Source organism: Phanerochaete carnosa, assembly GCF_000300595.1.
Source record: "Phanerochaete carnosa HHB-10118-sp unplaced genomic scaffold PHACAscaffold_4, whole genome shotgun sequence".
Taxonomy (NCBI): Eukaryota; Fungi; Basidiomycota; class Agaricomycetes; order Polyporales; family Phanerochaetaceae; genus Phanerochaete; species Phanerochaete carnosa.
Window position 1 is genome coordinate 3,953,631 of NW_006767631.1, and position 11,245 is coordinate 3,964,875.

An 11,245-nucleotide genomic window follows, 5' to 3' on the forward strand; every position below is an offset into this window, starting at 1 on the left:
CCAGAGTGATCGTATTCGCAAATTCAAACAAACGATGGACGTCCTCAGCTGCCCGAAGCTCGATGTACCTGAACAGGGGAGGACGGCAGTGCATCGCCCAGAAATGACAAACGAGGGAGCATTGCCCAAGTTCATGCTTTAGCTGCTTCTTGCGCTCTACGTGGTCCTGGTCCGACGCGAGGGAAAGCAAGAGTGGATTCTCCAGTTCTCGAGGTATCAAGTGCTTTATAATCGTTTTGAACAACTCCTGCGGTATCCGATGTGCGACTACGGAGACGTTCGAAGTCATCTAGTAAGAAACAAGTTCAATCAGACCCATATACTACCCTGAGGTCCATACGTTGATATACCTCGACAAGCAAACTGCTTTGAGATTCTCAGAACGAGTGCGTCGAGGACAAGGACAGAAAGGCTGCGAGGGCGGCGGTGCTGTCCGGCTGTCGTGCCCCCTCCACGTGCCTGTCACGATTAGGACGACCCTGGATGCATAATGACGTTGTAAATGTTAACTCGCCAGCTAGGCCTTGAGCCTCACCTGTTCGACAATGAGAGTCCCAGGCCCATTAATGCAGGCTTAGTAGACGGCTGGCTTCATGGACTTGTCGCTGACTCGGACACGCTTTGCCCAATCTGGAATATACATCAGTGCCAAGCGCTGAAAACAACCTCGTTGTCAAGCGCCTGAGACCCCGAGACTTTGATAACATATAAATGGATTAGATAAGTGCGTTATCTGCCCCAAACGTGCGGTCTTCCGCTTTGGTTCTCTCACTACGGTCGACTCTCTCTTCCCTTGTTTTACCACCAGTTGCTTGCTAACCTCTTCAACTGTGCTGCTATCAGGTATATTATGTGTCTACCTCTGAACGACTTCTTCTGCATATCCATAAAAGACTCTTCATCTGCCGGGATGCAGTGTTTTTGCGACAGCCTTGTGTGTTTCGATGCTGTTCCAGTGAGTAAGAGTTGTTTGATATGACAGTCTGTCTGAGCCCGATGGCCTTGCCGCTTTGCCGTAAGTTTCAAAGTTCACACGATGCACTTGCTCTTTGAAGTCATAATAGATTCAAAAGGCAATATCATTCTTCTCGAGCTGAATGATTACAAGAAATGAGGATTGACAGACATGTATTGCTGACACCAGGAAGAGACGGCGAGAGGGTAGCATAGAGTGCGGCTTGCCGTCGGTGGAACGTGCACCGCGCTTCCAGAGGTCCTGAACGTGACTAGACGCTTGCTTTCAGCGCTAAGCGATGATGCCCCCTCCCCCTGGGTGCGGTGGCGAAATTGGAACAGCGGCGGGCGCACGAGGCTGGAATTTTTACGAAGACTACGGAAATCAATATACAGGATAGGACGCCGCCTGTGTCCTCTGCCTTACCGTCCCACTCAGCCCGACCGCCGATCTGCGCATGCGATCTTTGAGGTCACCATGATCAATTTTCAGACCCTACCAGTTCACTGGCACTCACAATTTTAGCCAGTAAAAGATCTAATTTTGTGCATGCACAGGTACACTATTACTACTATTGTCAGGAACTTGTCGTGCTCTGGGCCGTACGGTGCAGGGAACAGAGAAGGACGAGAGCAAGTATTCGTATATACACGAAGATTAACGTAGATCATGGCAGGATTTGCGCGTGGTAAAACAAAGACCGACTGTGCGCCAGAGACGCGTGAAGTCATCGTGAAATTAGACGGAGGTGGGCGTGGTGCGTCATCGACAGGTCAGAATGTCCGTGAAAAAAGAGATCGTAGATGGAGTGTCATCGAGAGCCGTATATGTGCAGAAATGCGAGCAGAAGAAGAGATCGCACAGACGGTCGTTCCTAGGCTCAAGTAAATGAGAATATCGTAATAGGAAAAAAGGACGAGAATGAGATCCGGATGGCACTTGAAGAGATGCATGTGCGATGAGTAATTGTTGCACTGGGAATGTCTGAGTCTTGTGTTTCTTTCGTTGCATAAACCAGCCTGTTTCTCCTGAATCGTGTTGATGATAGTCCGAGCCAGAAATCCCAAGGAAACTTGAAAAAAGCGTGTCGCTCATGTTAAAGATGCGCTGCAAGCACCCGTATGCCGTCTGCGCTCGTAGGTTGTTGGTGCGCCGCACAAAACGCCGAGAGCTCCGCCCGGCCCGCGACGTCCACGCCAAGCACGAACGCGTCCTCGTTCTCCTTGCCGTCCGTGCAGCGATCGTCTTCTTCGTCCTCCTCGTCGCCCGAGTACACGTCAAACAGCTCGACCTTTGTCTGCGGCTCCAGCACTCCGAACTCCATCTTCTCCGTGTCCGCGTCTACAGCGGCGCGCAGCAGATCCGCGGTCGACGCACTGCTCTCGTGCATCATGTACGGCACGCCCGGCACGGGCAGTAGCGATGCGCGTGCGAGCGTGGGGAAGCCGGCGTGCAACGCGCCTACGGGTACAGACAGAAGCGGTTCGCCGCTTGACGCGGCGACAGAGCTCATACTCATGCACCGCGTCCGTGGCCGCGGACGCACGGGCACCGAGGTGTGCCGGCTCGAATGGCGCATGAGGGGCGCGAATCCCAGGAGATCGTCTTCAGCGTCGCTCAACGTCAGCATCTCGTCGTCGGACGGTCCGCTTCCGGGTGAGGCTGGAGGATCCAGAGGCCGAAGAGGACCATCTTCTCCAGCCGGTTCTTCTTCTTCCTCTTCCCGCGCGGCAGCGCCGCTGGCGGCGAACGAGCTGGCAATGGTCGGACTGGTGGGGAACGCGCCGATAGCGAACGAGCTGTCCGAGAGCGGACTGGTGACGAGAAAGCTCTGGTCTCCTTCCTCATCACTGCCATCTTCGTCTTCCTCACAGACGGGAAACAACCGCATAATATTGCTTTCTGCTGTTGTGGCGACCAAACTTCCTCTCTTCTTCTTCACACCCCCGACGCCCTCAAGCTGCGCACATGCATAAGCCTTCGCCTCAGCCTCAAGGTCGCCCGGAGTGATTGGCTTCGCGGTCACAAGTGGGCTGTGCCGCTCAGGCATCGCAAGTCCGCAAAGGCGCACAGTAGCGCCGCCTACGAAAGCTCGGTTGCTCCATGCACGTCGGCGGCTCTTGGCCTCGAGGTCGTTCAGCAGCTGCTTCTCGTCCTGCTGTGCGACGTTGTGCTGGTTGGCGAGTCTGTTGAGGATCCCAAGCAGCCGTTCCCGCTCTCCGGAGAGCGCGGCGTAGGCTGCGGCCGGCAATGCCGAGGCTGAGCTGAGCGAACCTTCAGGTGACGTGAATGTAGAGCTCGGCGGGAGCGAGACCGATCGCGGCGGCGAGACCGTCAACAGCGGTGAAAGCGCGGGGCGACACGCCGGCCGTGCAAGCTCGTCCAGTAGAGGGGGTAGAAATTCGGTCTCCTTGGTAGCTAGAATTGGCGGCTGCTTCTTCAGAACAGGCCGGCGCGGTGGCGAGCTCCCGGGCTGCTGCTGCGCTTCGAACTCTGTGCTCTGATCCTGGACACCGACGAAGTAATCCCCCCGATCGTGCTCTGCAAGAGGCGGCGTGCCAGGGCTACGAATGCACGCCTGGTCGAAGTTTGTCGTCTCGGAAGAGGGAGTGTGCACGCTGCTGTTGTCTGTCTCGGTAGTCCCGCTGCTGCTGCTCGCGGACATGCTTGTGTGATCTTCGTCCTCGGTAATGCTCTCCTCTGTAAGCGGGACATTCTCCATCTCTTCTTCGTCATAGCTATCGAAGAAGGGCGGAGACTCGTCGATCAACGTCGCCCCCGCAGCCACTCCCCACTCGCCAACGTCGTCCGAGAAGCCCGAGATCGGCTGGAATGCGCCCGCATTCGAGAGCGGGGGCCCGTCGATGGGCGACAGGCCCATGCGCGCGCTGAGGCTATTGCTGATGCTCGAGATGCGTGGCGGCGGTGCGGGTACGCGCATGCTACGCAGAATGACGCTCATCTCGCGCATCTCAGCCTCAAGGCGGGTGAGCAGAGAGCGCGTGACCCAGGTGACATATTCGCCCTCGTTCGCGCTTCCAAAGGCGAGCTCGTCCTCGTCGTCCTCATCGCTGTATCCGCTCACAAGCCGTTGGTGAAGCAACTCGGCGTCGATGCCGCATAGGATATCGGATGCACGCAGGACGCTGACGCTTGGACTGCGCGAGACGGAGTGAACGTGCATGCTCGCCTCGCTTAAGCTGAAGTCGCTGCTGCGCGTCGTGAGCGCACTGCCGACACTACGCAGCCGTCTGCCAGCGTCCGCGTTACCGCTGTCAACACTGAGTACGCGACGCAACACGCGTGACGGAAGAGCCTGCGGAGTCTTGAGCTTCGCGATGACGTATCGCCGAAAGACATCCACAAGTGTTGCGCGTGCGCGCCGGCAGAGGTCGCTGCTGCTCAACGGTGGATCCTGGTATGGAGTGAACACAAGATGAGGATGTACGACATGCGGCGGCTTCGGTGACGGAGAGCGGCTAGTAGGGACAGCGTGTGACGTTGACGACTCTAGCTCGGCGGGCGGTGACGGCGACGGCGAAGGTGAGCGCGAGCGGATGCTGCGCGGTGAGATCGAGGAGCTATAATACGGACATTAGCAACCTTCTGGCACAAGAGCGAGAGTATCACTCACGCGAATGCGACGAGCGACATAAGCAAGCTCCGCTGCTTCTTATGCTTCCCCTTCTCCTTCATACCATCCTTCCCCTCCTCAACGTCTTCCTTCCCCGTTTCCTCGTGCTTGCTATTGCCGCCACCCCTCACACTCTTCCGACCTTTCTTTCCCTTTCCCCTCCGCGTCTCAACACGCCCGGACACGTGCGCCTCAGCACCACGACCAAAGTCGAGCTCCTCGTCAAAGCTCCTCGGTCCTGCACGCCCGTGATCCCTCGCCTCTTCAGAACCATAGCCTTGCTGCACCGGCATAAACCCGGCGCTATGCTGCTTCCCCTCCATCGTGCCTTCTTCCTCCGTGCCTTGCGGGATCGGGTGCCGACCGCGCTGCTCCAACGCCCCATATACGCCTTGGTGTGGGTGCGCCTCCACGAATGCAAAGCGTTCGTAATAGGTATGCCTCTTCTTGCGTTCCCGCCGCTCGCGCTCGCTGGCCGTAGCGCTCTCACTGACATCGTGCAGCACGCTCTGGAGTGCGGCGAAGCACGCGGCGGCCTCACCATCTGCGTCGTTCTCGGCGTCGGGCGTCGCGTTCCATTCCCAGCTCACTTCGGCTCCGTCGACATACCGGCAGAGCACGCGCACCCTGCGCGGCGCAGCGTCCTCGAAAGGGTCGGTGCGTTGCTCGATGGGTGCGGACCCCTCGCCGATGAAGGCGCCATCCGAGAGGTCGAATACGACCTCGTTCAGCACGGCCGCGATCCACGTCGCCTTATCAAGCGCGTGCGGTGTAAGGCTGCCCTGCCCGTTGTTAACGCCGCCACTGCCTCCACCCCCGACGCGGGACAATGTGGGGCTCAGGCCGGCATGACGTCCGAGTGGAAGTGGACCGTCAATACGTTCAAAGATGTTATGATCTGCGTCGAGAAGACTCTCTTCTACAACGAGTTTGAGGAGCGCGGCGTAGCTCGCGGGAAGTGGGAGATTCGAGGGCGGAGCCGGATAGGCGAGCGTGAACAGCACAGTGGGGAGTGGGTTTGGTGGAATGAGCTTGAGTAGCATCGTTGCTTCTAGTTGTAAGGTGGATAACGCTGTGCGTCGAGGTGCGGAATTGCTGAGATGGAGTAGCGCGGGGGGCGCCGAACGATACACCAGTTGTATAAAGACAGCTGTCGTTCTTGTCAATACCACCGTATCCGAAGTATAAATATCAGAACGCACCTTTAAAGAAATATTACACAATAACTTTTGGATGTAATTAACACGGAAGTAGTAGCACGTCTTCGATTTATTATGTGCACGTTGAGTGGAAGTATCTTGCAAGGACCGTTTCACTTGTCCGTGAATTATGTCGGATGTAGTTCGCTGTTAAAGGGAAACCACGAGAGAGAAATGTGTGCAGGTGAACGTCGCTGGATTGAGTGGAGGTGTCGAACACCGAAGAAGGGCAACCTGAGGAGAACATATGTGAGACCGTCCTCAGAAAAGTGCGAAACTAAGCGCAAAAGAACAGGGGAAAAAAAGTAAGAAGGTAAGAAAGAGGCCGCTTAGCCAGAAGATGCCGCCACCGGAGCGACCAACGGAGAACCAGGCTTCCCGCGGCGGTACCGAGTATGACAAAGCGCCAGCGAGGCAGCTGTCAACCTGATGACAGCTGCGCAAAGGACGTGCGATGGGAATATCGGGTCTTTTCTCCGTAGGGAGAATGGTGTACGTGTTTCGCCAGCTGAATTCCCCCACGCCGTCCACGCGTGCAACGGACAGCGTTCGAGCCGGGCTGCCACAGCCGCAGTCTATTCGTACGTGTAGGGGTTTTGTAACGTCCACGGCGAGACGTAGTGAGAGACGAAAGCATGCAAGAGGAGAGAAACAAGTTGAAAGAAACCTCGACAGACCAGACTTACCGATACTTTCTAAACGAAAACCGAACAAAGCGAGCGTCTGCGTGCGAGAGTAGTCAGATCGGTATTGCCCCTAATAATGCTAAGCGCACAACAAGAATGGGAGTATCGACATGGTCAGATAGCGAAACACACGGCCTGTGTTAAGAACGAGGCAAACCAGCAATAGCCCAGGGTCTTCCGATGCGCTCGGGACACGTGTACGGGCTCCTGAACGTAATCGTGTGTGCGGACGCAAGGTTGGTGTTACATGGTCGTACATGGCTGTACACAGGGGCCCACGTCGATCCGGACGTGCTGTGTCGGAACATGGAGCTTGCACGGTAATTGTCTCCGACGCCAAGTGGGCGCTCGTTGTAACAGTTTGGTGTGAAGAATGGAAAAGGGAGGACACGAGGCAGGAGGACGAGGTACGTACCCGACTTGGACGTTGAAAGAAGATGACTTGAGAGCTTGGACAAAAGGGCCGACTCTATGGGAGCGCAGCGTCAGCGGCGGTCTGCAGTACGACTGCAGAATAAAGATTATAGAAAGAGACGAAGCAGCGTTGCGCCGCGGACGAGGCAAACGAGGAAGATGGAGGCGGAAGCAAAAAGGCAAAGGAGAGGGGAAAGCTCGAGGATTTGGGGCGATGGGTCCAATCAACAAGGGAAGAAAGATGGCGGCCGGGCAAAGGCGAAACGCACCGAAGGCAACCGCTTACTGTGCCGTCACCGCGTGGAATGACGAGAGCAACGCAGGATCGTCGTCGCAGAGCCCTGTTCGCTTCGGTGTCGTGTGAAAGGGAAAAAAAACTGCGCGTCGTGAGCCGTCGTCGGTCTGAGACACAGGCGCGGCGGGAGGCAAAGCGAGACGAAGGGCCCAGCAGAAAGCGAGTGTCGTTCTTGAGCTTGAGCTTGAGTCGTCGTCGTCGCGTCGCAAGAGAAAGCGAATTCGAAACCGGCTGGGCAGACGACATCACAGCCAGGGCAACACCCTCCGTGCGCCGCCCCAAGCGAAACTTGTCCGAGAGGTTCAAATGTTCACGCGCTCCTGCGCGACCTCTCCCATCAAATTTCTGACTTTCCCGGTAAACAGCCTCCGATCTCCGTTTTGGTTCCGCGGCGCCTGCTCATTGGCCAGGACCCGTCCCCCGCCATACTCCAGATGTGGAAGGGGCGGAACGCCGGGTGCCTAGACCTAAACGCCAGCGATGCGTCTCTGCTGAAGCGCAAGGATGTCAATTCCGTTTAAATTTTGCTACCCCCGCATGCGCCGTCGAGCGTACCATCCATAACAGCGCTGGCTCGAGGCACACACAAACCTCAAGCGGTATCTCTCAGTAAACTTCGACCGGACATCCCGCCACAGCGCCGCCCATGCCAGGCACGACAGCGTTTGCACGCTACTGGCCAGCACACCAGGACTTGGAATACGCCTTGTCCGTGGATTGCTTGCACATCTCCCGGGCACGTCATCTCAAACGCACATTCTGTAATGCTGGCGGATATACTTACATGTTTTGCAGATGTATCCGTGCTTCTCAGCAGCTCAACCCCGAGTTCGCCGTCGTCGCCGCGCCGAAGATGGTCTCCTTCAGTGAACCTTCTGACTCGAAGCCGTCGCGGCTCCTCGTTCCTTTCCTGCGATCACCGACGTCGAAGTGTACGAGATGCCCCCGGAAGCATGGTGGCCGCGGTGACAGCTGCGCACGGATCTTGTCTTATGCGTCGCGCGGGACAGATCAGTGGTAATTTTCCTCCACCGATATCATGTCGACGTTGAGCGCTGCGAGGCCTTTGCACTGCGTGAGGTGCTCTTCAAGTTCTGCGCAGTCGAACGCCGACATGTCAGGTTTGTCCCTCTCGTAGTCGGCAATGTCGGTGCAGGTGCAGGCAAATCTCGCAGAATTCTGGAGGCAGCAAGTGGAAGAGGTCTTATGTGAATGCCCATGCACTGTGATGGGGCGTCGTGAGCATCAGTGGGCGGGGCTTGTGGTATCTCTTCAGAGAGTCGACTAAACAGCGTAGTACGGTCAATAGGTCACTCACGAACATAATATGGAATGCTCATTCGTTTGCTTAGGAGATATCCTGCGAGGCGACATTGCAAACGTGAGCAGCTCGAGGTTCGCACCGTGTTTTTCCAGGAAAGTGTCGAGTTCGTTGCAATCACTCTGGTCGGATGTCTTACGCGTCAAACAGCTGTCTTTCCCGTGATGGAAAGTTGTGCGTGCCTACAGCGACCCTGGATCTCACGCATCAAGCATTTGCACAGGCCCCATCGCGAGTCTCACAGAGGTCATTTGCTGGGCAACTTTCGGAGACAATATGGCTCTCTCAGCCCCTCCATGGCCTCTCGCAAGATCTTAGTCGTTGGCGCTACAGACAGGCAAGGCGGCACATTTGCTCGCGCTGCTACCGAAGCTCCCAAGGCTGAAGGTGCGCTCGAGAATGGTTTCCACTTCGTTGCGCTCACACACAACGCCAGTTCTCCGTCCGTTCGAGAGCTCGCGCCCCTGAGTGACCACGTCAGCAGCGCCTCAGCGAACCTGAATAACGCGAACACCGTACGGAAGGTCTTCGAAGACGAGAGGGCGAAGTCAGAGGGCGGGACCTGGGGAGTTTTCATGGTGCTGGCACTCCCCGGACTCGGTGTGGACGGGTCTGGAGAGGAGGTTCAAGGCAAGGTGCGCCGCGTGCATGACATTTGTGCGGAGTCGTATGTCTGAACAGCACCGCGTCAGTTGGTCACGAACCTGGCGTGCGAGTACAACGTGCAGCACTTCCTCTGCTCCTCTTCCGACCACGCCCGCGACAGCCGCGACGAGCATGCAACGCTGAGCCACCTCGCCAAAGTCAATATCGAGAAGAATATCAAGTCGAAGCAGGGCCTGAGCTGGACGTGCGTCGTGTGATTTCATGCAACCCTCTGCATCTCATCGCTAGACCCAGAATCATCTGCCCAGTATATTTCATCGAAATGTTTGAAGGTCTCGTCGGCCGCGTCACTTTCTCAGTGGTGCGTTCTGGCTTGAAGAAGGACACGAAGTTGCAGCTTGTTGTGCGTTCTCAGATCTCCTTCCTACTACCATTATATCTCACACTGCTTGGTCCTAGGTCGCCGCCGACATTGGACGCGTAGCTTGTGTCATCATGCGCTCGCCGGACACCTATGACGGACAGTGAATCACCATCGCCAGGGACGTCCTCATGGTGCGGGGGATGCTTGTGCGCGCGGCGCCGGGAGCGCAATGCCCGCAGTGCCGAACATGCTCGCGCTGGGGACCACGGAACCGAACAAGCACATACGCGGCGTGTAAGTGTCTTTCCCACAAACCCACTGGCTAACTGCCTTCTGACTTCTGGACGTGCAACATTAGATGGAAACGATGGTGTGCGTCCATGCCGCCCTGGGTCGAGCATGGCATCAGCTCCGAGGACCTCATCGCGAAGTGCAGGGAAATCTACACCGAGATGCATACTTTCGAGTCGAGGGCGGAGGTTCATAGCTCGAAAGCGGAGCAGACATCGGGGTGGAACGGGGTGTCGATGAAGAGTCTTTTTAGCGTCAGCCTTTGACAAACGCGCGACCTTGCTCGCTGTTGAGCAGCGTGTCGCTCAGATGAGCCATGGCTTAGCAACGCTGCGCTACGACCCAGCCTACCTATCTAGGACCGTAGCGAATAAAATATTCATGACCTCACGGTTCCAATTAGACCTGCGGGCTCGCACGCCTTGGTCGCTGCTGCTGCGCTGTTTGGGCTCCATATCTAAGTATACGAACCTACCACTGGCTGGACTACAAGCGCATGTTTCACAGAGCAGAAGGACTGCGTATGCATGTTTCAGTGCATAACTTGCAGCTAGCCAGTGTCAATACTGACATTCATCGAACAGTCGAGGGCTCATGCGTCCATCTTTGTGGTGTGGTCCACAGACAGGCGTCTAATACTATCCTGCGATTTTTGTGTAATTTTGACCCGGCCAGCCACTGGATTCCCGAATGGGACGCGTGCATCTCTCTCTTATATCCACCTCGTGCGATTTGCTTCAAACATGGACGCTCCAGGCGACGACGGGCGCACTGCAGACTTGACATGGGAGAACGTCGGTCTTGCGTTCAGCTTCATCGCGTTCAATGCGGTCGTGTCGCGGGTGTTCCAGCTCGGGGTCGGGACGTCTCTAGTAACTGCCGCTGTGCGGTGTGTCGTACAGCTCACGCTCGTATCACTCGTGCTGCAAAAGGTCTTTGAGGCGAAGAATCCATGGGCTGTTGCCGGAATTGCTTGTAAATATCTGGACATACTAGCTGGGACATTTGTTGATCTCACACCGGTTCTTGGCAGTCCTGCTGAACCTAATGGGAACGATTGAAACTGGTGCGTGCTGAAGCCCTACTCCTTTGAGATGTCTCTGATCATTGTCTATAGTTGTGAACAAGGCGAAGCGGAGGTTTCAACACATGGTGCGCGTTTGTTCAGAACCCAAGACTCTTCGTTCATACTCATACACTTGTTTAGTTCCCTTCAGTGCTTTTTGGCATGCTTTGCTCCACCATTCCCATCTCCATGATTGGTATCCGCTACGCCATGGCTGTGGATCCATTCTGGAAGCCAGAGCAGTACAGTGCGTTCGCTCCGCATTCCGTCCGAGTACATGACTGACGTATATATCACTATTAAGTACCTGTCGTCGGAATGCTGTGCGGAGCCACAATCTCAGGAATCGTGGTAGCCTGCAACTACGTCCTAAAGGAGCTCTAGTAAGTCTACGTCTTCCCTTTCTGCTAATAC

At 56.2% G+C, this 11,245-nt stretch overlaps 5 protein-coding genes across 5 annotated transcripts in view; 3 read left to right on the plus strand and 2 right to left on the minus strand.

The window, feature by feature from the left end:
* The window catches only part of PHACADRAFT_142704 (uncharacterized protein), a 2,153-nt gene extending 1,846 nt beyond the window's left edge, over window positions 1–307 (minus strand). Inside the window, exon 1 of the mRNA XM_007395148.1 lies at window positions 69–307. Coding sequence (XP_007395210.1) covers window positions 69–289 — 221 coding nt within the window. The 5' untranslated portion in view covers window positions 290–307. The remainder of the gene's footprint in view (window positions 1–68) is intronic.
* Window positions 308–1,476: 1,169 nt separating this feature from the next.
* On the minus strand, window positions 1,477–3,196 carry PHACADRAFT_255133 (uncharacterized protein). The gene has a single exon (XM_007395149.1). The coding sequence runs from the start codon at window positions 2,844–2,846 to the stop codon at window positions 2,052–2,054; it is 795 nt and encodes a 264-aa protein (XP_007395211.1). The 5' UTR covers window positions 2,847–3,196; the 3' UTR covers window positions 1,477–2,051.
* A 5,604-nt stretch (window positions 3,197–8,800) lies between these two features.
* PHACADRAFT_194951 (uncharacterized protein) lies at window positions 8,801–9,638 on the plus strand (the record flags this gene model as incomplete). The annotated part of the gene is made up of 4 exons (XM_007395150.1): window positions 8,801–9,139; window positions 9,197–9,354; window positions 9,405–9,513; window positions 9,570–9,638. The coding sequence occupies 4 exons, from the start codon at window positions 8,801–8,803 to the stop codon at window positions 9,636–9,638; spliced, it is 675 nt and encodes a 224-aa protein (XP_007395212.1).
* Window positions 9,639–9,824: 186 nt separating this feature from the next.
* On the plus strand, window positions 9,825–10,159 carry PHACADRAFT_255135 (uncharacterized protein). Its single transcript, XM_007395151.1, has one exon. The coding sequence runs from the start codon at window positions 9,855–9,857 to the stop codon at window positions 10,029–10,031; it is 177 nt and encodes a 58-aa protein (XP_007395213.1). The 5' UTR covers window positions 9,825–9,854; the 3' UTR covers window positions 10,032–10,159.
* Window positions 10,160–10,466: 307 nt separating this feature from the next.
* PHACADRAFT_208472 (uncharacterized protein) lies at window positions 10,467–11,215 on the plus strand (the record flags this gene model as incomplete). The annotated part of the gene is made up of 5 exons (XM_007395152.1): window positions 10,467–10,740; window positions 10,799–10,831; window positions 10,883–10,917; window positions 10,973–11,078; window positions 11,136–11,215. Exons 1-5 carry the CDS (start codon window positions 10,509–10,511, stop codon window positions 11,213–11,215), a joined length of 486 nt encoding a protein of 161 aa, XP_007395214.1. The 5' UTR covers window positions 10,467–10,508.
* Between the last annotated feature and the right edge of the window lie 30 nt (window positions 11,216–11,245).

What these genes read in the sequence shown, in the direction of transcription:
- PHACADRAFT_255133 (XM_007395149.1), bottom strand. Translation starts at nt 2,846, where the DNA reads ATGCGGTTGTTTCCCGTCTGTGAGGAAGACGAAGATGGCAGTGATGAG.
- PHACADRAFT_255135 (XM_007395151.1), top strand. Translation starts at nt 9,855, where the DNA reads ATGCCGCCCTGGGTCGAGCATGGCATCAGCTCCGAGGACCTCATCGCG.